The sequence below is a fragment of the Saimiri boliviensis genome, chromosome 8, assembly GCF_048565385.1.
Source record: "Saimiri boliviensis isolate mSaiBol1 chromosome 8, mSaiBol1.pri, whole genome shotgun sequence".
NCBI classification, from domain to species: Eukaryota; Metazoa; Chordata; class Mammalia; order Primates; family Cebidae; genus Saimiri; species Saimiri boliviensis.
Window position 1 is genome coordinate 68,632,029 of NC_133456.1, and position 20,747 is coordinate 68,652,775.

At 48.0% G+C, this 20,747-nt stretch overlaps 1 protein-coding gene and 1 pseudogene across 1 annotated transcript in view; one reads left to right on the forward strand and one right to left on the reverse strand.

Moving 5' to 3' along the window:
- The window catches only part of USP13 (ubiquitin specific peptidase 13), a 123,985-nt gene that overhangs the window by 85,479 nt on the left and 17,759 nt on the right, over positions 1-20,747 (forward strand). Inside the window, exons 11-17 of the mRNA XM_039478645.2 lie at positions 677-802; positions 2,157-2,310; positions 5,172-5,346; positions 13,150-13,238; positions 15,498-15,620; positions 17,169-17,195; positions 18,440-18,583. Coding sequence (XP_039334579.2) covers positions 677-802; positions 2,157-2,310; positions 5,172-5,346; positions 13,150-13,238; positions 15,498-15,620; positions 17,169-17,195; positions 18,440-18,583 — 838 coding nt within the window. The remainder of the gene's footprint in view (positions 1-676; positions 803-2,156; positions 2,311-5,171; positions 5,347-13,149; positions 13,239-15,497; positions 15,621-17,168; positions 17,196-18,439; positions 18,584-20,747) is intronic.
- LOC120367704 (5S ribosomal RNA) lies at positions 11,819-11,931 on the reverse strand (annotated as a pseudogene).

Below are 20,747 nucleotides of genomic sequence, written 5' to 3' on the forward strand. Positions count from 1 at the left end.
CTTCTATTTATTGATTTATTGAGATGGAATTTTGCTCTTGTTGCCCGGGATGGAGTGCAATGGGGCGATCTCGGCTCACTGCAACCTCCGCCTCCCAGGTTAGAGATTCTCCCTCGCTGGCCTCCTGAGTAGCTAGGACTACAGGTGCGCACCACCACGCCCAGCTCAGTTTTTGTATTTTTAATAGAAACAGGGTTCCGCCATGTTGGCCAGGCTGGTCTTCGGTTCCTGACCTCAAGTCATCCGCCCGCCTCGGCCTCCCAAAGTGCTGGGATTACAGGCGTGAGCCACCATGCCCGGCCTGTCTTTTAACTTCCAGCAGAGGCCTCTCCTCCTGAGTCATCTCCAGCCTGCTCTGACATGGGCTGTGACATTTGGCCACTGTGTAACAAGTCCTGTGAGGACGGGCCTCGAGCCTGTCTTCAGGAAGTGAGCTCTTTCTAAAGCGTGTCACCTCTTGTGTCTAGTTTTGAGTAAGCAGGAGGTTCACAAGATTCATGCGACCAACCTGGCACGCGGTGGACACCCAGCGAGCGCTGGCCGTTGCCAGGATTGACCCTCTGGGCTGCGTCTTCTCCTCTGGAGAGTGCAGTTGACGGAGCCCTGCTGTGCATGCTGCTGAGGGCTGAGAATGTGCATGCAAGCGTTGTGAGTCCGTTTCGTTTTTACACTGTAGCCACAGCACAATGGGATCTCTCCACGCATGTTTAAGGCCTTTGTAAGCAAGAGCCACCCGGAATTCTCCTCCAACAGACAGCAGGATGCCCAGGAGTTCTTCTTGCACCTGGTGAATCTCGTGGAGGTGAGTGGTCAGGCTCACGGGTGCTTGGCGGGTGGTAAGAGGGGCCGCCCTGCACAGCCCACTGGGACTTGGTCAGAGTCCTCCCCATGCTCTTCCTGCCTCAGTCTCTCCTGTCGAAGCTGCTTCAGAATCGGCTTTCTGGAAACTTTCTCTGCTCAGCCCACTTGATGTGACCGCCCCTCACATGCCAGTTTGCAGACACTCGTGTACCGTGCGGCCCCTCTCAGCCTGTGTGTGTTACAGGAGCGCCTGCCGCTTACCCCACCCGCAGTTTCCCTGCTCTGGTCTTTGTGACAGAGTTCCTTAAGAGCCCTGTGTGGCATTTGGTGTCCTCCTGCCACTGTTCAAAGATGATGACTCTGTTCACATCAGAATAAATCGCATTAAAAACATTTTTGAAAGCCACTGAGAATTCCTGAGTAAAGGCTTTTTTGCCCCTGAAAAAGCAACTTTTTTCCCCCCGGTTACTGCAGGGTGCTTTGTGGAAGACACAGAAAACACAAAGGAGGACATCAAAATCCCCCTTATTGCCACCCCTGCAAAGAGCCAGCGTTTTCTTTTTCTTTTTTGAGCTGGAATCTTGCTCTGTCACCTGGGCTGCAGTGCAGTGACGCGATCTCGGCTCACTGCAACCTCCGCCTTCCAGGTTCACGTGATTCTCCTGCCTCAGCCTCCCGAGTAGGTGGGACTACAGGTTCCTGCCACAAGGCCTGGCTAATTTTTTGTATTTTTAGTAGAGACGGGGTTTCGCCACGTTGGCCAGGATGGTCTTGAACTCCCGATCTGGTGATCCGCCCCCCTCAGCCTCGCAAAGTGCTGGGATTCCAGGCGTGAGCCGCCGCGCCCGGCCCGTGCTCACAGGGCAGCGTCTGCCACCCCCCCCCTCCCGGCACTGCCCAGGTCTCACGTTCATTCGCTGCGCGCTGCTCTGAGAGCGTTGTTTTCGGGCAGACGTTCCGCCACGTGGCCCCGCATCCGTTAACAGCGCAGTTTCCGTCTTGCCTGATTCCACGCGTGTCTTTGTGGAATCACATCGCGCGTGCTTCCGTTTGTCCAGGGCAGCACTTCATTTTTTTCTCTTTTCTTGGCTTTTCCTCCTCCTTTCCTCTCATTCCGTGAGTTTCCCTCCCGTGCTTTTAAGCTTGGCAGTGTTGAGCTGTTAATCCAGGATGAGCGGATTTTCTTTTCCCGACGCCCGTCTTTGGACACGAGACGCGCCCCCGTGCTTGGCTGTCTGAGCTGTGGCCCGCGCCCCGAGGGATAGTGTGCAGGAGCCGGTGTTCACACCAGGTTACGGCTCGTTCTCTCCCAGCCGAGCGAACCCCTCACTAACCCGACACCATCCGTCCTTCAGAGGAACCGCATCGGCTCGGAAAACCCGAGTGACGTGTTCCGGTTTCTGGTGGAAGAACGCATTCAGTGCTGCCAGACCCGGAAGGTCCGCTACACGGAGAGGGTGGATTACCTGATGCAGCTGCCGGTGGCCATGGAGGCGGCGACCAACAAAGGTAATGGTTCCAGAGCGGAAGTGGGTGCCGCGCGTCCGCGTGTGAAACGGGTGCCGCATGCGTCCGAGTGGGAAACGGGCACCGCATGCGTCCGCGTGGGAAATGGGTGCAGTGTGTTTCTGCGTGGGAACCGAGTGCCGCGTGCGTCAGCGTAGGAAGTGGGTGCCGCGTGCGTCAGCGTGGGAAATGGGTGCCGCGTGTGTCCGCTTGGGAAGTGGGTGCCGCGTGTCTCCGCATGGGAACCGGGGTGTCATGTGTGTCTCCGCGTGGGAACCGGGTTGCCATGTGTGTCTCCGCGTGGGAACCAAGGGCCGCGTGTGTCCGCGTGGGAAAGCCCTCGAATCAGAGAGAATGTTCTAGTCACTGAAGGGTCAGCAGTAGACCCGGCCCCCATGTCTCTTTCATGTCTTCGTTCGTTCCCCTGTGACTTCCTTTGAGAAGAATCAAACGCGCCGCATGTTTTACGGGGGCACCATGGGTGGAACGTGCTTCAATGCCTGTAAATGTGGCCAGCGATTGGGTTTGGAGTCAGCATAATTTTGGGGGAAATTATTGGTAATGATACCTGTGGAAAATTCTTTAACCCCATCATTTCTATTTGCACTACAAAGTCCTAGGGAAATGGTCAGGACTGCGTTTTTCAAGTTAGACATTCGAGCGGAGGTCTCTTGAAAGAATCCAGCTTTGGCACACATATTTCAGCCACCTCTCCGGGGAGATCAGTGGTGTCAGGGTTCTTTGTAAAAGCAAAGCCCACTGGAAGGGTCTCTGGGCTCTGGAAGAGAGGAGGCCGAGTTGGGGGTTCATGTTTGGTCCCTCCGTCAGTCTAGTCTGGTTCTTCCAGGCAGAACAGACAAATGGCATTTCTTTGAATTAACATCGTGGAAGCAGAAAAACACGGAGTAGCTGCTGGATTGCTCCTCTCCTGTGACCTGGCCATTTTTTGTTAAGTTTAGCAGTTCCGCTGTGCAGCCATAAAAAGGAAGGAGATCATTTCATTTGCACATGGGTGAAGCTGGAAACCATCATCCTCAGCAAACTAACACAGGAACAAAAAACCACCCCATGTTCTCACTCGCAGTGGGAGTTGAACACTGAGAACACGTGGACACAGGGAGGGGAGCATCACATGCTGGGGTCTGTGGGGGAGTGTGGGGAGTGAGAGGAGGGAACTTAGAGCACGGGTCAGTAGGTGCAGCAAACCACCATGGTGCCCGCACACCTGTGTGACCGACCTGCACGCTCTGCACGTGGATCCTCGGTGTGCTGCTTGGTTTGTTTTTAGAATAAAGAAAAAAAAAAGTTCAGCAATTCCCTGAATGGCCCTTTTTCCTCTTTCTTGTGGGTGGGGGGACATGGTCAGTTTGCTATGCTAATTGGAAAGTGATGATTATGATGATTTTAAGATGAAATGCTTTTCGTTTGCTATATGCTCATGTAGCTTTTGATCAGTTTACCCGTGACACAGTGCAGAAATAAGAAAGTGGGGTCTGCGGTTTGTTTCCTTGTTAAAATGAGGCTTCATGGGTTTCTGTTGTCTTTCTCAGGTTCATGATCTTTTCTAACTATTTAGAATTTGTTAGTGATAGCTATTTTTTTTTCTTTTAGAAAGGAGATTTATAATTTAGTCTCTGGAATCTGGCTGCTGGGAACACCTAATGTTAGCAACCCTGATACAAGCACATCATGAACTGACTAGGGACGGGGAATGAATTTTCAAAGCATCTCACGTGTGTTCAGGAAAACACGTATGTGTGTAAGTGTACTTACAAACTGATAAATCAGGAGCTGTTTTTTTGTTTTTTTGTTTTTTTTTTTTTGAGTCATGCAAAGGAAATGTCGAGAAAGGCCATTCAAATCTGTATAAAATTTTGACTACAGGTTAGTTTCCGGCACCAGATCTGCTGATGCTTGGGGCTCTGCTTTTTCCTTAGTACTTTAACGGTTTGAGCAGGAATAGCACAGAGGCCTTCTGGGTGGGGAGGCCTGATGTCTGAGGCGCTGGGTAACCTCAACAAGAAGTTACCACGTGGGATGTGCGACAGTGGCTGACTGCAGGCCTGTTGTCGCCCTCCTCCTTCACCTCACACCTCTGCCGGACCCATGACCCCTAATCGTAGTGGAACCGAATCAGAAAATGTCGAACACTGGGTCTGGTTCTTGTCAGGTGCTTAGTGGTGGTTCTGGTTTTTTTTTTTTCTCCCCCCTCCCCCGCCTTTGGCTATTTTAAGACATCTTGAAGTTAACAGGAATGTTTGTGTTACTTTTGTGTATGTGTGTGCGATCATTGGCAAGAACTGATCCCTTTACACGATGTTAATCTCTTTCTGGCCTCATCTGCTGGGTGGGGAGGCGGTGCTGATCAGGGTTTGAAGTTCAGCTTTGTCAGTAACTGGCTGCTTTCGACTTTGGGCCTGAGTTCTTCAGCAAGGCAGCGAAGAGCTGCGGAGAGGTGAGCCCTTGGACCTTCTTTGGAGATAAAATACTCTGATGTGAAGGCCTGTGTTGGGAGGATGGCATTTGAATAATCCCAGGATTGGCCTTTGGACAAACCAGGTTCACGGGCATTTACATCACACACACGCTCTGACGCCTTCACCCGCCAAGGCCAGTCCACGCCCCCCCTGCCCTCCCGCCGATTTCACAGGCCAACAGGCAGAAAGATGTGAATGCTCGATGCTGCCTTTCGGTGCCACTCGACAGACGGCCGAGAACAGCCTCTCAGCAGGTGCACCTAGCTCTGTAAAGGACCACACATGAGCAACCCCGGCCCAGCCCAGAAGCCTCAGGGAACACTGTCCCAAGGGGGTGCTTGTCATTTCCGTAGGATAAGCAGGCCATCCATTTGCTCTTTCACCCAGATGAACTGATCGCTTATGAACTAACGAGAAGGGAAGCAGAAGTGAACAGAAGACCCCTCCCTGAGCTGGTGCGTGCCAAGATACCGCTTAGTGCCTGCCTTCAGGCCTTCTCTGAACCAGAAAACGTTGACGATTTCTGGAGCAGTGCCCTTCAAGCAAAGTCCGCGGGTGTGAAGTAAGTGTGTGAGTGTGTGTGGTGTGTGTAGGCAGGGGGGTGAGGAGGGTCCTTGAGAGGTGGGGACGGGGTAGGGTAGAGTAAGTGGGCGATATTTGAGTCTGCGTCTGTCTGTTTGTGTGTGATGAATGGGATTGTGCTTTACACATCCTAATTGTCATCAGACTTGACTTGCGTGAGACCTGTCCAGTAAAACAGACCTGTGATTTATATTATGTGCTAAGGAGGGGCTTCTTTTTTTAAATGTAAGGTTGTGTTTTATTCTCTATTAGGAGCCTCCCTCCCTCCCCCGCTTCCTACCTTGACTGTCCCTGCCCCTCTCTCACCAAGAGGGTACAGCCAAGAAACAACCCCTACTCCCAAATGGCAAGGATGCCATTATTAATGAAGAAATCAGAAAAACACGTAAGACAGGCCTCCATTTAAACTCTGTTAAGCTATGTTTTAACTCCATAGTTAGAGGCTGGGCCTAGAACATGGTTGACCATGTTTCCCCTTGGAGTCTAGGACTCTCAGGACATCTCACAGTGGGCAGGAGGGCTTCTGAGTGTTGTTGAAACGAGCGACCCAGGCTTTGGTCAGATGTCCTGTTGTCACGTTGTGAGGCTGTTTGTCAGACACATACAAGTTTTTCCTCTACCTGCCACCTAAGTTGGCTTGATACAGTCGAGTCCTTGCCAACACACTCCATATCACTGCACCCAACTGGACAAAGAGTGCTTACAGTGCCCTGAAACAAAGGGAAGTCTGAAAGTTTGGCCCCAGGAGTTTTGCTATGTTCAGATAATCTTGGACTATTTTTCTTTGAGGCTAAGATTGAGCTTTTGGCTAACAGACAGGGGATTAAAGGATGGAACAGCTGCTGTGGGCTGTTTGTACCCTGGCCTCAACAGAAGTTCATCATATGTGTGTGTGTGTGTGTGTGTGTATATATATATATATATATATATATATATATATATATATATAATTATTAGTTTTTTTTGAGGAGTCTCCCTCTGCCACCCAGGCTGTAGGGCGGTAGTGTGATCCTGGCTCATTGCAGCCTCTGCCTCCCAGGTTCAAGTGATTCACCTGCCTCAGCCTCCCAAGTGCTGGGAGTGCACCACACCTGCCTAATATTTGATATATATATATACATATATATATATATATATGTATATATATATATATTTTTTTTTGAGATGGAGTCTAGCACTGTTTCCCAGGCTGGAGTGCAGTGGCATGATCTCAGCGCACCGCCTCCCGGGTTCAAGTGATCCTCCTGCCTCAGCTTCTTGAGTAGCTGGGATTACAGGCATGTGCCACCACCCCCAGCTAATTTTGTATTTTTAGTAGAAATGGAGTTTCTCTTTGTTGGTCAGGCTGGTCTTGAATTCAAAACCTCAGGGGATCCACATGCTTTGGCCTTCCAAAGTGCTGGGATTAGAGGCATAAGCCACTGTGCCCCGCCAATTTTTGTATCTTTAGTAGAGAGGGGGTTTCATTATTTGGCCAGGCTGGTCTTGAACTTCTGACCTCAGGTGATCTGCCCTCCTCAGCCTCTCAAAGTGCTGGGATTACAGGCCCCAACCTATATTATTTGTTCTCTATGAAACCCCTCTGTCAGGCTTCTGCTACGTTTCAGATCATAGACTTCATATGTTAAAAACAGGAAAGCAAAAACAGTGTATTTCAAAAAAGGAAAACAAGCCATATTTGTTAAAATTGTGTTTTCAAAGCACCACATCCAAGGGAGATGAATTCATCTAGCAGTTCATCGGGTATCAGTTACCCTTCACTGGGTGAGTTTCCATTCTAGGACTGCTCAGCTGCGGGTGTGGGTGGCTGTGTATGCGTGTGTGCACGTGTGTGCGTGAGTGTGCACGTGAGCGTGTGTGCATGTGTGCGTGCGTGTGTACGTGTGTGCGTGTGTGCGTGTGTATGCGTGCGCATGTGTGTGCATGTGTGTGCGTGTGTGCATGTGTGTATGTGCGTGGGTGCATGTGTGTGCGTGTGCACGTGCGTGTGCGCGCGTGCGTGTGCGTGTGTGTGCGTGTGCACGTGTGCATGTGTGCGCGTGCGTGTGTGCATGCGTGTGTGTGTGTGTGCATGTGTGTACGTGCGTGCATGCGTGGGCCTGTTTGTGTCCTTGCAGGTGACGGTGGGTTCTCAGGTTCAGCATGAGAGATGCTCAATTACAACTCAGAGATAACTCTGGGCAGTTAGAGCTCTGTACTCTCTATTACTGATGGAAAAAATTTTTAAAACCCCTGACAGTAACTTAAGACTGATTCCTGGAGCATTTGTCCTTCCCTCTTGGTGCTTTTGTTCTGATTCCGCTTTGGAGGCGGAACGCGATCGTGGACCTGGAAGCTTAGACAGCCCCCAGCATCAGGGGCAAGCTGCAGAGTGGGGTATTCTTCATCTGCCTGGCCCTGGGCTACCCATTCTGCTTTTCAGAAAAGGGCCTGGTGTCTTAGAAGTGCAGGTGTGACACTCTGGGCCTGCCTCTCCCTGAAAGTGTCCTGCCAGGACGCAGCCTTTCAACACCTGGAAATGGCCCGTCTTTAAAATGGGGACTGAGAGGCACGAGCTCTCCACAGACAAGCCTCCCTGAGCCCAGGGCTGTGGTCAGGAGACCCAGATTCTTCTCCTGCGTCCACTTCCCACCGTCGCTTCTGTCCTGGGGCCGAGTCACCGCCCGGGGTCCTTCCGTCTGGAATGGGAAATGATCCTGCCCTGAGACTCTCAGCAGTGGCAGGCAGTGCGAGCGTTTCCACCTAGAATCCTTGGGGAGGGGTTTCTGCTTCCTGCGGCTCCTGCGAGGACCTCCTTCCTTTTCCTTTCTGTCTGCACGCACCTCTCCCATACATGAGAGGATTAGTACTGGGGGATCCGTTTGTCGGCGACCGGAAACTCGTCCTAGTGGGAGAGAAGAAGACAGTGTTAAAGGCGGTAAAGCCGCTGCCGTGTATGGCACGTCTCCTGTCACCGGGTCATGTGCTGAGCCCCCCGTCAGTTACACAGTGCGTCCTCTTAGTTGTCTGAGGTGGGTACCATTGTTTTCTCGTTTTATGAGGGAAGAAATAAAAGAAGTCATTGGCCAGTAAGTGGCAGACGTGGGATTCGTCCCCGTCTGACAAGTTCGAACTCTCAATGCCGGTTACCGGGCCCCCATACTCCTGGTCATGCTTGCTTATCCTTGCATTTTCATAGAGCCTTGCTTTTTCTTTTTTTCTTTCTTTCTTTTTTTTTTTTCTTTTTCTTTTTTTTTTTTTGAGACGGAGTTTCGCTCTTGTTGCCCAGGCTGGAGTGCAATGGCGCGATCTCGGCTCACCGCAACCTCCGCCTCCTGGGTTCAGACAATTCTCCTGCCTCAGCCTCCTGAGTAGCGGGATTACAGGCACATGCCACCATGCCCAGCTAATTTTTAGTATTTTTAGTAGAGACGGGGTTTCACCATGTTGACTAGGATGGTCTCGATCTCTTGACCTCGTGATCCACCCGTCTCGGCCTCCCAAAGTGCTGGGATTACAGGCTTGAGCCACCGCGCCCGGCCCTTTCTTTCTTTTTTTTGAGATGGAGTCTCACTCTGTCACCCAGGCTGGAGTGCCATGGCATGATCTCGGCTCACTGCAACCTCCGCCTCCCGGGTTCAAACGGTTCTCCTGCCTCAGCCTCCCAAGGAGCTGGGACTACAAGTGTGGGTCACAACGCCTGGCTAATTTTTGTATTTTTAGTAGCGATGGGGTTTCACCATGTTGGCTGGGATGGTCTCCATCTCTTGACCTCATGATCCATTCGCCTCGGCCTCCCAAAGTGCTGGGATTACAGGCATGACCCGCCGCACCCAGTCAAGAGCCTTGCTTTTTTTTTTTTTTTTTTAAATTATGATTTATCATGTTTCAAATACTAGTTCTGAGAAAACAAGTTTAGTGGGTTTCTAAGAGATCTTATTTTTATTTCCAGCAATGGAGGCTGTGATTCAGTCTACATTTTGTTAATCTGGGGCCTCGGGTTTTTCTTTGTTACACCCAGAGCCTGAAAAGACCAGGAAGTGGCAAAAAGTTCCTGAAGATCTTGGTGGAACTTGCATCAGGACAGGCCAGACATACAGACCCTTCTCTTAAATGATCGTGAACAGACTGGGTGTGGGAAGAATGTTTGTGCTTGGAAGGTTCATTCACTCAGCAAATATTATTGCTCACTTAGCATATTCTAGGCAATGGGTTGATCCAGACCTAACTCCTGCCCTCAGGCAGCTCACAGGTGAAGAGTTGACGGAGAGATTTTTACTTACCCACCATCATTTATAAAGAGAAGAGCTTGGTGTGGGGTTGCACGGCACAGACTCCAGGTGGACGCCCAGCGTTCGAACGCCCAGTCTAGAACTTGCTGGTGTGTGACCTGGGCTAGGTGACCTTGCCCTCAGCTCCGGCTTCCCTATCCACAAAGTGGGGTAATCATGGTACTTTCTTTACAGGGCTGGGGTAAAGATTTAGGGAGATGAGCCATGTAAAGTGCTTCACACGGGGCAAATACAGGACAGAATTGTTATTTCCGTTATATTTAGCTTCTAGTTTTTTGTCTTTGATGATATAATTTGAGTGAGGTGGATTGATGATTATGTTTTCAACAAGTAGACGGGGTAAGATTTATTTTTTTAGTTAGATTTTCAATACAGTTGACAATGTCAGGGAGAGGGATAGTTTTTCTTTCTCAACAAAATTTTTATCCTATTTTTGCCTTAATTGTAATTGGTGAACAATCAATATGTTTTAAATAATGCTGACAGGTTGTTAACAGACACCACAGTGCTGTTGCTGGGACCTGTTGTAAGCAGTTTATGTCTTAACTCATTTAATTCCCTTAACAGCTCTTCCAAGTAAATTTGCCATCTATCTAGATCTCTGAATGATTTACATTCTAATGGTCTTTATTAAAAACATACCATTTCCAAGGATATTTCAATTCCAGAAATTAATTTTGGTAATAAAAGAATAAGCTGAGCATAATTTTTGACTTTGCTAGATGTGACTGCCTGATGCCCCCACCTGCAATAAATGAATGCAAAGCGTAACGTTTGAGATGGATTTGAACAGACACGTATTGCACATGTGAGTGCTTCAACTTGAGACCCTAGAGAGGTTACAAAGACGAATAAAGGATGTTTGGCCTGACAGGGAAAATCGAATTTGAACACCATTAAATCTACTTTCTGGTGCTTTTAGGTTGGCTGTTACCCATGACACAGCGATGTGTTAAATTATCCCTGCCCCAGCCTTGAGTTTTTCCGTTACCCTTACTGTGGTGTCACAGCTGACATCCCACCTCGACACCACAGAGCAGCTTCACGTCTCAGGGGTCCTGAGTCATATTTTGGAAATTATTGATTCACCAGTGTCTTTTGGTTGATTTCACTGTTAGGTATTTTCCACATTTTAAGCTAATGTGGTAGGAAGAGGAGGTCAGAAAAACGACATTTTTACATTAGTTAAAATACCATGGCTGGGTGCGGTGGCTCATATCTGTAATCCCAGCACTTTGGGAGGCTGAGGCGGGTGGATCACCTGAGGTCAGGAGTTCGAGACCAGTCTGGCCAACATGGAGAAACCCCATCTCTACTAAAAATACAAAAATTAGCCAGGCATGGTAGTGGGCACCTGTAATCCCAGCATTTTGGGTGAGGCAGGAGAATCGCTTGAACCCAAGAGGTGGAGGTTGCAGTGAGCCGAGATTACACCACTGCACTCCAGCCTGGGCAATAAGAGCAAAACTCGATCTCAAAAAAAAAAAAAATTATAATACCAGATGGAGTTGAGGACTTGATGACACTTAAATAAGAATGGTGTTTATGACTGCTCCTCAGAAGATCATAAAACCTAATTAGAGGTAATATATAATTTCTGGAGAGTGAGCCTGGCCAGTGGTAGATTAAGTTGCTTGGGATGAGAAAGCTCCTGTTTTCTGAACATCTTTTATATTATTGCCTTTCTCTTCTACCCACTTTGTAATGGAGAATTTAAGACACAGAGAAATTAAATAACTTGCCTGGGGCAAAATACAGATCAGTGACAGTTCAGTTCAGCATCCAAGGCTTCATAGCTTCTAGGTCTTCCACGACGAAGCAGTCATGCTAATTAAATTCCTCGGGTATACACAATGTTCTCTAGGGTGCCAGGTGAGTTCACTTCATTTCACGAATGTTGCACGGCCTGGCAGGCAGAAATGAGTAAGTCCCTTTTGTAGATGGATCGGGTGGGTCCGTGGATTGCCCAGACGTGGAGCGAATGCGGTGGCCTTTCTAAGGCCCATAGCCACGTCCCCAGATCTGTCCCTGTGTTGTGTCTTTTCTCTGACACGAGGGGGCAGCAAACACTTGCATTTGTTTTCAAAGCTCTGGGCCAATGCGTTGCAAATAGAAGGCAATGACTTAGATTTGGAGAGTGGGATGGGGAGGATGTTCTAGAATTTTATTTTTGAAATTTAAAGCCTACAGCACCCGGTATTCCCAGGCGGTCTCCCGTCCGAGTACTAACCAGGCCCGACCCTGCGTGGCTTCCGAGATCAGACGAGATTGGTCAGGGTGGTATGGCCGTAGATGATTAATTCCAGAGTTTTTTATTTTATAAGGCATCTGCGATACCTGCCAACAGCTCATTTTCTTTTTTATACGGGCCCACCACACCACCATTGACCACACATAGAAATGGTTGTTAGAAGCAAGCTGGTAAGTGGGAGCGAATGAGCTGGAAGTAGGTCTGAATCTGGTGTACGAGCTGAACAGTCTGGGTGTGTGATTGTGGAATCCAGGCCCAGGCAGCGGAGCCTTTCTGAAAGTCTGAAGATAGTTGAAGAGACTGCTGATGCGTATTAGTTTTAGACGGCACGGCCCAGATTCAGATGTTTTGGATACGTATTCATAATATGCTACGGGTTAGGCACTGCAGTATTTTAATGAGGCCCTGGCATTTCCAGTAGTCAGCCTCAACGAGAGTTTCCATCAGCCCTTTGTCTGCCAACTCTGTGCTGGAAGACGGTGACTCTGTGTGGAAGGGGAGGTGGGGGGTTTCAGTGTCACGCGGGGAGCCGTTTCAAACCCCACGTGCGTGTACACATGCATGCATGTTATCAGCAGTTAAAAAGATGTGTACTAAATCTTAGCAAGGATTTCAGAAAAAAAAATGGTTAAAAAGCACTTTTCAGAAATATGAAACACCACAGCAATGTAAAAGTAACAATTTTGAAACAGGTCTAAAAGCATTCCTTTTTTTAAAATTTTTATTTATTTTTATTTTTATTTTTATGAGACATAGTCTTGCTCTGTTGCCCAGCTTGGAGCGCAGTGGTGCAATCTCGGCTCATAGCAACCTCCGCCTCTTATGTTCAAATGATTCTCCTGCCTCAGCCTCCAGAGCAGGTGGGATTACAGGTGTGCCCCACCACGCCTGGCTAATTTTTGTATTTCTAGTAGAGATGGGGTTTTGCCATGTTGACCATAGTGGTCTCAAACTCCTGACCTCAGGTGATCTGCCCACCTCGGCCTTCTGAAGTTCTGGGATTACAGGTGTGAGCCACTGCGCCTGGCCCCAGAAGCGTTCTTAAAGGACAACATTAAACATTTTCTTCTTGTGAAAAGGCCAGGCCAAGTGAGCGGACGAGAGTGAGTGTGTGTCCACTAATGTGTCTGTGTTTGTGTGTTCCTCCTCCTCAGCTGTGGGAATGGCCGGGTGTGCCTCAGACAAAGTTGATGTGCTTTTTGAACTGTCTTCACAATTCTTACTGCCTCGTTGCATTGACATGTCCCCTTGTGTTTCCCAGAACATCTCGCTTCGCCTCATTCCCTGAATACTTGGTAGTGCAGATAAAGAAGTTCACTTTTGGTCTTGACTGGGTTCCCAAAAAATTTGGTAGGTATCTTTTGCATGCTTTTGCTTAAAACATCAAATGAGCCATTTAAACAACATGGCATGTGAAAGAGCCCACGTAGTCGGCTGCAACAGACAGCTCCATTTCACGCTTCACACGCCCGCCTTTCTGTTTTGAACTGGGATATATGATAAGAACTGACGGCAGACACTGCCGCCTGCTCACTCACCCCTCCAGTTATGGGGGCTTCCAGAATGACCGGATTCTAAGAGTGTAAACAGAATCCTCACGTCGTCAGAAAACAGCACTTTCCAAACTTGAACGTGTGTAGGATTTACCTGGGATCTTGGTGACATGCAGACGCAGATTAGGCAGGTCTGGGGTGGGCCTGCGATTCTGTGTTTCTCACCAGCTCCACGTGCTGCTGGCGCTGCTGGTCCATAGACCGCGCTTTGCGCAGCCAGCAGCTGGAGACGCTCTGTCCTCTGCCTGTGAGCAGGCAGGCGTGGCTAATGACATTCACTTACATCACACACACGTTGTTAATAGTAAAATAGAAAAAGCCAGTTGCATTAGGCAGTTAAAACAAAGGCTGGGCTTTTGACTTCATTAGGCTTTCTTTGTGCTGACTTTAGAGGTTCTGACCATTGCTGGAGGTTAGTTTTCCAGACGGTACGTAAAAGCCTTTCTCCAGCATTGCGAGGCCATCCTCAGTGGTGTGGAAGAATGTACCGTTTCTCAAGCAAGTACTTTGGATTACTTGCCAGGCTTTTCAAGTTTTAATGTTTTTAAGTACCTAAGAAAAAAACCCAGCTCAGTCTTACACTGATACAGTACTCGTCTGAAGGGGATAGTTAAGAAGGATGTGGAATTGGCTGGAGTGACTTCCTGGAGACCTTCAGCACTAACAGTTGCACAGCCCTTGTTTGCCACGTGAAATTGTGCCGGGCTGTTATGCACCTGCAGGAGGCCTCCCTCTTCCACCAGTTTCGTGAGCAGCTGAGGGCAGAGGGCGGGGGGCTGACCACTCAGCTTTTCTTCCAGGGACCTGAAAAGTACCCGAGAGAAAAAAACTCTCTTGCTCTGAAGGCTTTGAACCACCTTGGACGTGGTTTGCTTATTTTCTTTGTCCTTGGAATTTCTGTAAAGGAATATAAAATTTGAATCAGATTTCATTGACTTGCTGAATTTTAAGGAACCTCAAAGTTTTATTTAATGAACCTGAATTTCTCTCTGAAGGAACAGATTGTGTTGATTTTCTTGGTCAGTTTTTACGTTTGGTTTTGCTACGCCCTGAAATTTAAATTCGCTTTTTAAATTAAGCTTTGTTTTTCAGATTGTTGTTTTAAAATAGGATTTATGTAGCTTGCCTCATAACTCATTTTGGGGACAGTATTTTCAGGTTGTTTACTAGCCCAAAAGATGTACCTTATACCAACATTTGGACCCATTTTTCACTAGTATACTCATCTTGACAGGGTATTAGTCTGAGAAATTTTGTATTTGAATAAGTCTACACAGCAGTGGAGCCAAGAAGTTGACAAATGCATGGTGGAGACACTACACTTGAGAGTCAGTTACTTTCCTTAAAACTTCATTGTTATTCAAACCATAGAATACCCACAGCACCAGCGTGATCTGAGAATGAGTTGCATCATCACGTGGGATTGCAAACCCAAATGCCTACCAAGGACCGGGTAGTTCATAATCAAATGAAAGAAGGGGGCTGCATGTGGGAAGCTCGTAGCCGTCTCGGCCCTGCTCGGATATTCCCACTGTGAATAAAGAGCTGAGCTGGAAAACTGCCATGAGAATCAGACCAGCACAGACATGATGCTCAGGGAGCCGCAGGGCCCTGGCGCAGGTCACTCGCGTTGCCCATTGTCTGGGGCAGAAGCTGAAGGCCAGCTCCAGATGGGTGTTGCTGTAGGAGAATACGCAACAGCTTTACGCTTTTCCAAAGAAGCTGGAAATCTAACTTTTACATCTTCTGATTCAAAAATTAGAATTTGTTGTCAACACTTTTAAAGTATCGAACAGATTGTGTGGGCCACACACGGTCTTTGGGCTGCCAGTTTGTGACCTCAGGCTTAAGTGACGTGTTCTGGCTGGGTGTGAAATCCGGCCACCCACTGTGCTCCGCGGGTTCTCCGCTGAAACCCCACCGGTGGAGAGACGTATTCTAGGGAATTGAAAACATCCCTTAGCTCTGCCTAGACGCGTGCACGTAGTCACCATGATGGTGTTATGACAAGGTGGCTGTGGACAGCCCCGCGGGTATAATCTCTCTCCTTTTGCAGATGTTTCTATTGATATGCCAGACCTGCTTGATATCAACCACCTCCGAGCCAGGGGGTTGCAGCCGGGAGAGGAGGAACTTCCAGACATCAGCCCCCCCATCGTCATTCCCGATGACTCCAAAGGTACCATCTCCTGCCAGGAGAACACGCTCGACCCTCACACCGCGTTCTCTAGGAACACTCTCCCTTCCAGCACTCTGTCGCTGCTGCCGCCACCCACGGGGCGTCTAGCCGCCTTCCTGTGATGTAACCCTCACCAGCACACAGAAGGGGGGCCCTGCTGCAGCAGGAAACGCAGAATAGACATTGCAGCAAGCACAGACCCATCATACGGGGTTGAAATGGACCGTGTTTTTTGGTAGGGCCTTAGTCTGGGAAGCTGTGTCATTGCATTCTTGGGAATACCTCTGGACAACCCAAAGGGGAAATTCAACAGTGTGAGCTGGTTTTAAAAACCGTGATGGCATCTCAACTCCCCAACTCTGTTACTGCTTCGGAGAAAGGAAGAGGTTTGAGTTTCTCTTTGACTTTGTGACCCTGTCCCTGGTCACTGTTCAGAATACATAACTTTTTTGTGGAAAAAGACATGCCAGAAACAGTTGCCTCACCTTTGTGGGTTCAAAAACAGTGTCAGAAAAATCTTGGTTTAAGTATTAGCTCAGTTATCCTGATTGACTCAGTTTCATTCTGGCTTTGTTTGCTCACCTGCCTGGTGCGTTACTCAGGTAAATTAACTGGCAATGACTGAGCACTCTGGGACCCTCTCCTAAAGGGTTTCCGTCAGGGAAACAGTCAGTGTTATTGGTGACCATGATCAGGTATAAAGGAAGCATAAGGTGAGTCTAGGGGCAAGACAGATTCAGATAGACATCTGTGTATGTTCTCCGATGTTCGGTCAGATGCTAAATTATAGAGAGAGAGAGAAGGGACGTTCTAGGTCACAGAGTTCAGGTGGTTCATAAAGGGGTTGAAGAAGGATCAGCACGAGCGTCAGATAAATACAAGATGGCTTATTAGTGCTGCTCCAGCTCTCTCTGATGCTCATAATAGAAACTTTGGATTGTAGTTACATAAAGCTCTTAGAAATACAGAGAGAAGCTGGATGCAGTGGTGCATGCCTGTAATCCCAGCACTTTGGGAGGCCGAGGTGGGAGGGTCACTTGAGCTCAGGAGTTCGAAACTGGCCTGGTCAGTATAGTGATACACCATCTCTACAAAAAATAAAAAATTTAAAAATTAGCTAGGCGTGGTGACTGGTGACACGTGCCTGTAGTTCCAGCTACTCAGGAGGCTGAGTCAGGAGGCTCACCTGAGCCCAGGAGGTTGAGGCTGCAGCCAGTCACGATTGCTGCCCCACCCTCTGGCCTGGGCGACAGAGTGAGACCCTGTCTCAAAAAAAAAATGTTTTTTTTCAAGAAGAAATAATAGGGAGATAATAGGGAAATAGTCGTTTGTTCAGATAATGATCAGGGTGTCATGCTGTAACTGACCTAAATGCCTGAAAGTGATTGCCTTCTCTCCTCACTGAGGCTGGGGCAGTCGGTGTGGGGTTGCGGGATTGACAGCAGTGTGTGGCTCCCCAGGAGTGGGGAGGGCATGGGGTACCCTGGATCAGCAGGTTTTCTTTTTCTAAAGCTCTTCTGACTTTCCGTCCTCTCCCTTCATTTCCAGATCGCCTGATGAACCAACTGATAGACCGTATGTACCTTTAAAAATGTTTCTCAAGTCTTATTGTTATTACTCTGATGCACCTGTGTGTGAGAGTTCACTACAGAGCCATTCTTCTGCAGGTCTGCGTGTGCTGCTTTTCCCGGGTGGGAACGGTTCTCTGTCCACTAGTCGGTGACTTGCTGATCAGGTGGCCTGTGGGGCTCAGGAGGGTGACCATCAGCACGAGGCTAAGCCACCCGGGGTTGGAATCTTGGCCTGCCATTCCAGCTTTTCTCCTCTTTTGGTATATGTGAGAGCAGTGTGTGTGTGTCTGTATCCGCATAGACACACAGATTCACACACATCTCTACCAGTATCTATATATTATTAAGAAAAGAAAACAAAGCTCTCTGTGTCTGAGCCCAAGTTACTTTGTAAATCTGTCTCTCAATGTTTTAAACTTGCGTGATTAAACAAGGAACTTTTTCCTTCTATACTTAACATTTGGACTCTCCAGCTCCCAGAGCCGATTGCTTCCTACGATTGCCAGATGGATGGAAAGGCCTGCAGGAACTTTCTGCGAGGTTTAAGGAACAGGCTTTATCGGCTGTAGATAGTGCTTTCCCCTTCAAGTTTCAGCCACAGGAGAGGCTGCTGGAGAGGTTTTGAGGATGCTCTGAAATCGTTCCAGGAATTGTTTTTCTCTAATTTCCTATGGGGAGATTTAGTGTATTCCCAGATTGGATTGTCTGGGTAATTAACCTGGGTCCTATTTGGGTCAAGATAGAAAGTTAGCCCAAGGCCGGGCGCGGTGGCTCAAGCCTGTAATCTCAGCACTTTGGGAGGCCGAGGCCGGTGGATCACGAGGTCGAGAGATCGAGACCATCCTGGTCAACATGGTGAAACCCCGTCTCTACTAAAGGTGCAAAAAATTAGCTGGGCATGGTGGCATGTTCCTGTAATCCCAGCTACTTAGGAGGCTGAGGCAGGAGAATTGCCTGAGCCCAGGAGGCAGAGGTTGCGGTGAGCCGAGATCGTGCCATTGCACTCCAGCCTGGGTAACAAGAGCGAAACTCCGTCTCAAAAAAAAAAAAATAAAAAAAAGAAAGTTAGCCCAAATAGCTTAATATTCGGAAGGCTTACAACAAAACTCAACAAAGTGAAACCATTATTTACACCCAACACGACAGCCCTTTCTTTGGGGGGTGTGTGGATGAGCACGTGGTGCGCAGCCAGGACAAGAAGCAGCAGCGTTTCCTTTTCACACTGGACTGTCCTGTTGTGCTCTGTAGCATCAGACATTGATGAGTCGTCTGTGATGCAGCTGGCCGAGATGGGTTTCCCCCTGGAAGCATGTCGCAAGGCTGTGTACTTCACTGGAAATATGGGCGCCGAGGTGGCCTTCAACTGGATCATTGTTCACATGGAAGAGCCAGGTAGGTGGCGGGAGAACGGAATGGCTTTGGAGCCCGACGTGACCCCGTGATGCTGCGTCCTGGTCCTTCCAGGCCCCTGCGGAGGTCTCCCTAGAAAGTGACTTTACAGTTCCTCATCTGCTACAGCGGGGGGAGAAAGCTAGTCTTTGTCTTTCTTCTTTTTTTAAAAACAACAGCTTTATTGAGATATAATTCACCCCTTTAAAGTGTGTAAGTCAGTGGCAAAAAGGCCAATAGAAAGATTTGGGGTATGCTTCTAAGAAATGCTGAGAACTTGAAGTGAAAGCCTGGGCGTGAAGAAATGGAGGCCGTTGAGTTAGCGTTTTCTTTTATCTACTTTTTTAGGCTATAATGCATATATTCATTTACAGCGTACATTCCAGTGGATTTTAGTAAATTCAGAGCACTATCCAAGCCATGACCACTCTCTAATTTTAGCAGACTTTGTACCCCCCAAAAGAAATCTCGTGTATTAGCAGTCACTCCCCATTTTCCCACTCACCCCAGGCCCTGGCAGCCAGGACTCTGTTTTCTAGATCAAGGGATCTGCCTGTTTTGGACATTGCACATAAATGGAGTCATACATATGAGCTCTTTTGTGTTTGGTTTCTATCACAGTGTAATGTTTTCAAGATTCATTCATTTGTCGCATGTGTCAGTACTTCATTCCTTTTTATGGTAAAATAATGTAGTCTATTGGGCTGGGCGTGAAGGCTCACACCTGTAATCCCTGCACTTTGGGAGGCTGAGGCAGGTGGATCACTTGAGATCAGGAGTTCAAGACCAGCCTACTCAACATGGTGAAACTCCGTCTCTATTAAAAATGCAAAAATTGGCTGGGGATGGGGGCAGGCACCTGGAGTCCCAGCTACTTGGGAGGCTGAGGCAGGAGAATTGCTTGAGCCCAGGAGACAAGCTGAGATTGCACTACTACCCTCCAGCCTGGGCAACAGAGCAAGACTCTGTCAATAATAAAAAAATAATACTCTATCGTATGGATATACTACATTTTATTAATCTTTATCAGCTTGTAGACATTTGGGTTATTTACATTTTTGGGCTTTTATGAACAATGCTGCTGTAAACATTTTTGTACAAGTTTTCGTGTGGATGGACATTTGTTTTTACTTCTCTCGAGTGGAATTGCTGTGTCATATGGTAACTCCATGTTTAACTTTTTGAGGAAATACCAAACTGTTTTACACACTGGCTGAACCGATTGACATTTCCACCAGTAAGGAATGTGAGTTCCAGTTTCCCTGTATCGGCCTAACCCTTATTATTACATTTTTTAGCATACCCGTCCCAGTGTGTGTGAGGTGGTGTCATGTGGTTTTGATTTGCGTTTTCCTAATGACTATGACATTGAGCATCTTTGCATGTGTTTACTGACGGTATATCTTGTTTGGGGATGTGTCTTTTCAAATTCTTCATCCATTTCTAATGAAGTTATCCTTTTTTTTTTTTTTTTTTTGAGACGGAATTTTGCTCTTGTTGCCCAGGCTGGAGTGCAATGGCGCGATCTCGGCTCACCGCAACCTCCGCCTCCTGGGTTCAGGCAATTCTCCTGCCTCAGCCTCCTGAGTAGCTGGGATTACAGGCACACGCCACCATGCCCAGCTAATTTTTAGTATTTTTAGTAGAGACGGGGTTTCACCATGTTGACCAGGATGGTCTCGATCTCTTGACCTCGTGATCCACCGGCCTCGGCCTCCCAAAGTGCTGGGATTACAGGCTTGAGCCACCGCGCCCGGCGAAGTTATCCTTTTATTGTTGGGTTCTAAGAGTTCTTTTCATATTCTGGATGCAAGTTTCTATGAGATTTATGATTGGTAATTTCCCCCTATTCTGTTGTGTTTTTACTTTCCTGACGGGATCCTTTGAAGCACAAAAAATTTAAACAATTTTTAAAAACTTTTTTCTTTCATCACTGTGTGTTTTGTATTGTAAATAAGGAACCATTGCCTAATCCAGTGGCAAAAAGATTTACTCCTGTGTTTTCTTCTACGGTGATCATGGTCTTAGCTCCCACATTTAGGTCAATGGCCCATTTTGGGTTAATTGTGTGTGTGATGTCAGGTGAGGTCTGACTTTATTCTTTTGTATGTTGATATCCAGTTGTCCCATAGTGTCCTTTCCCCACTGAATGGTCTTGTTGAAAATC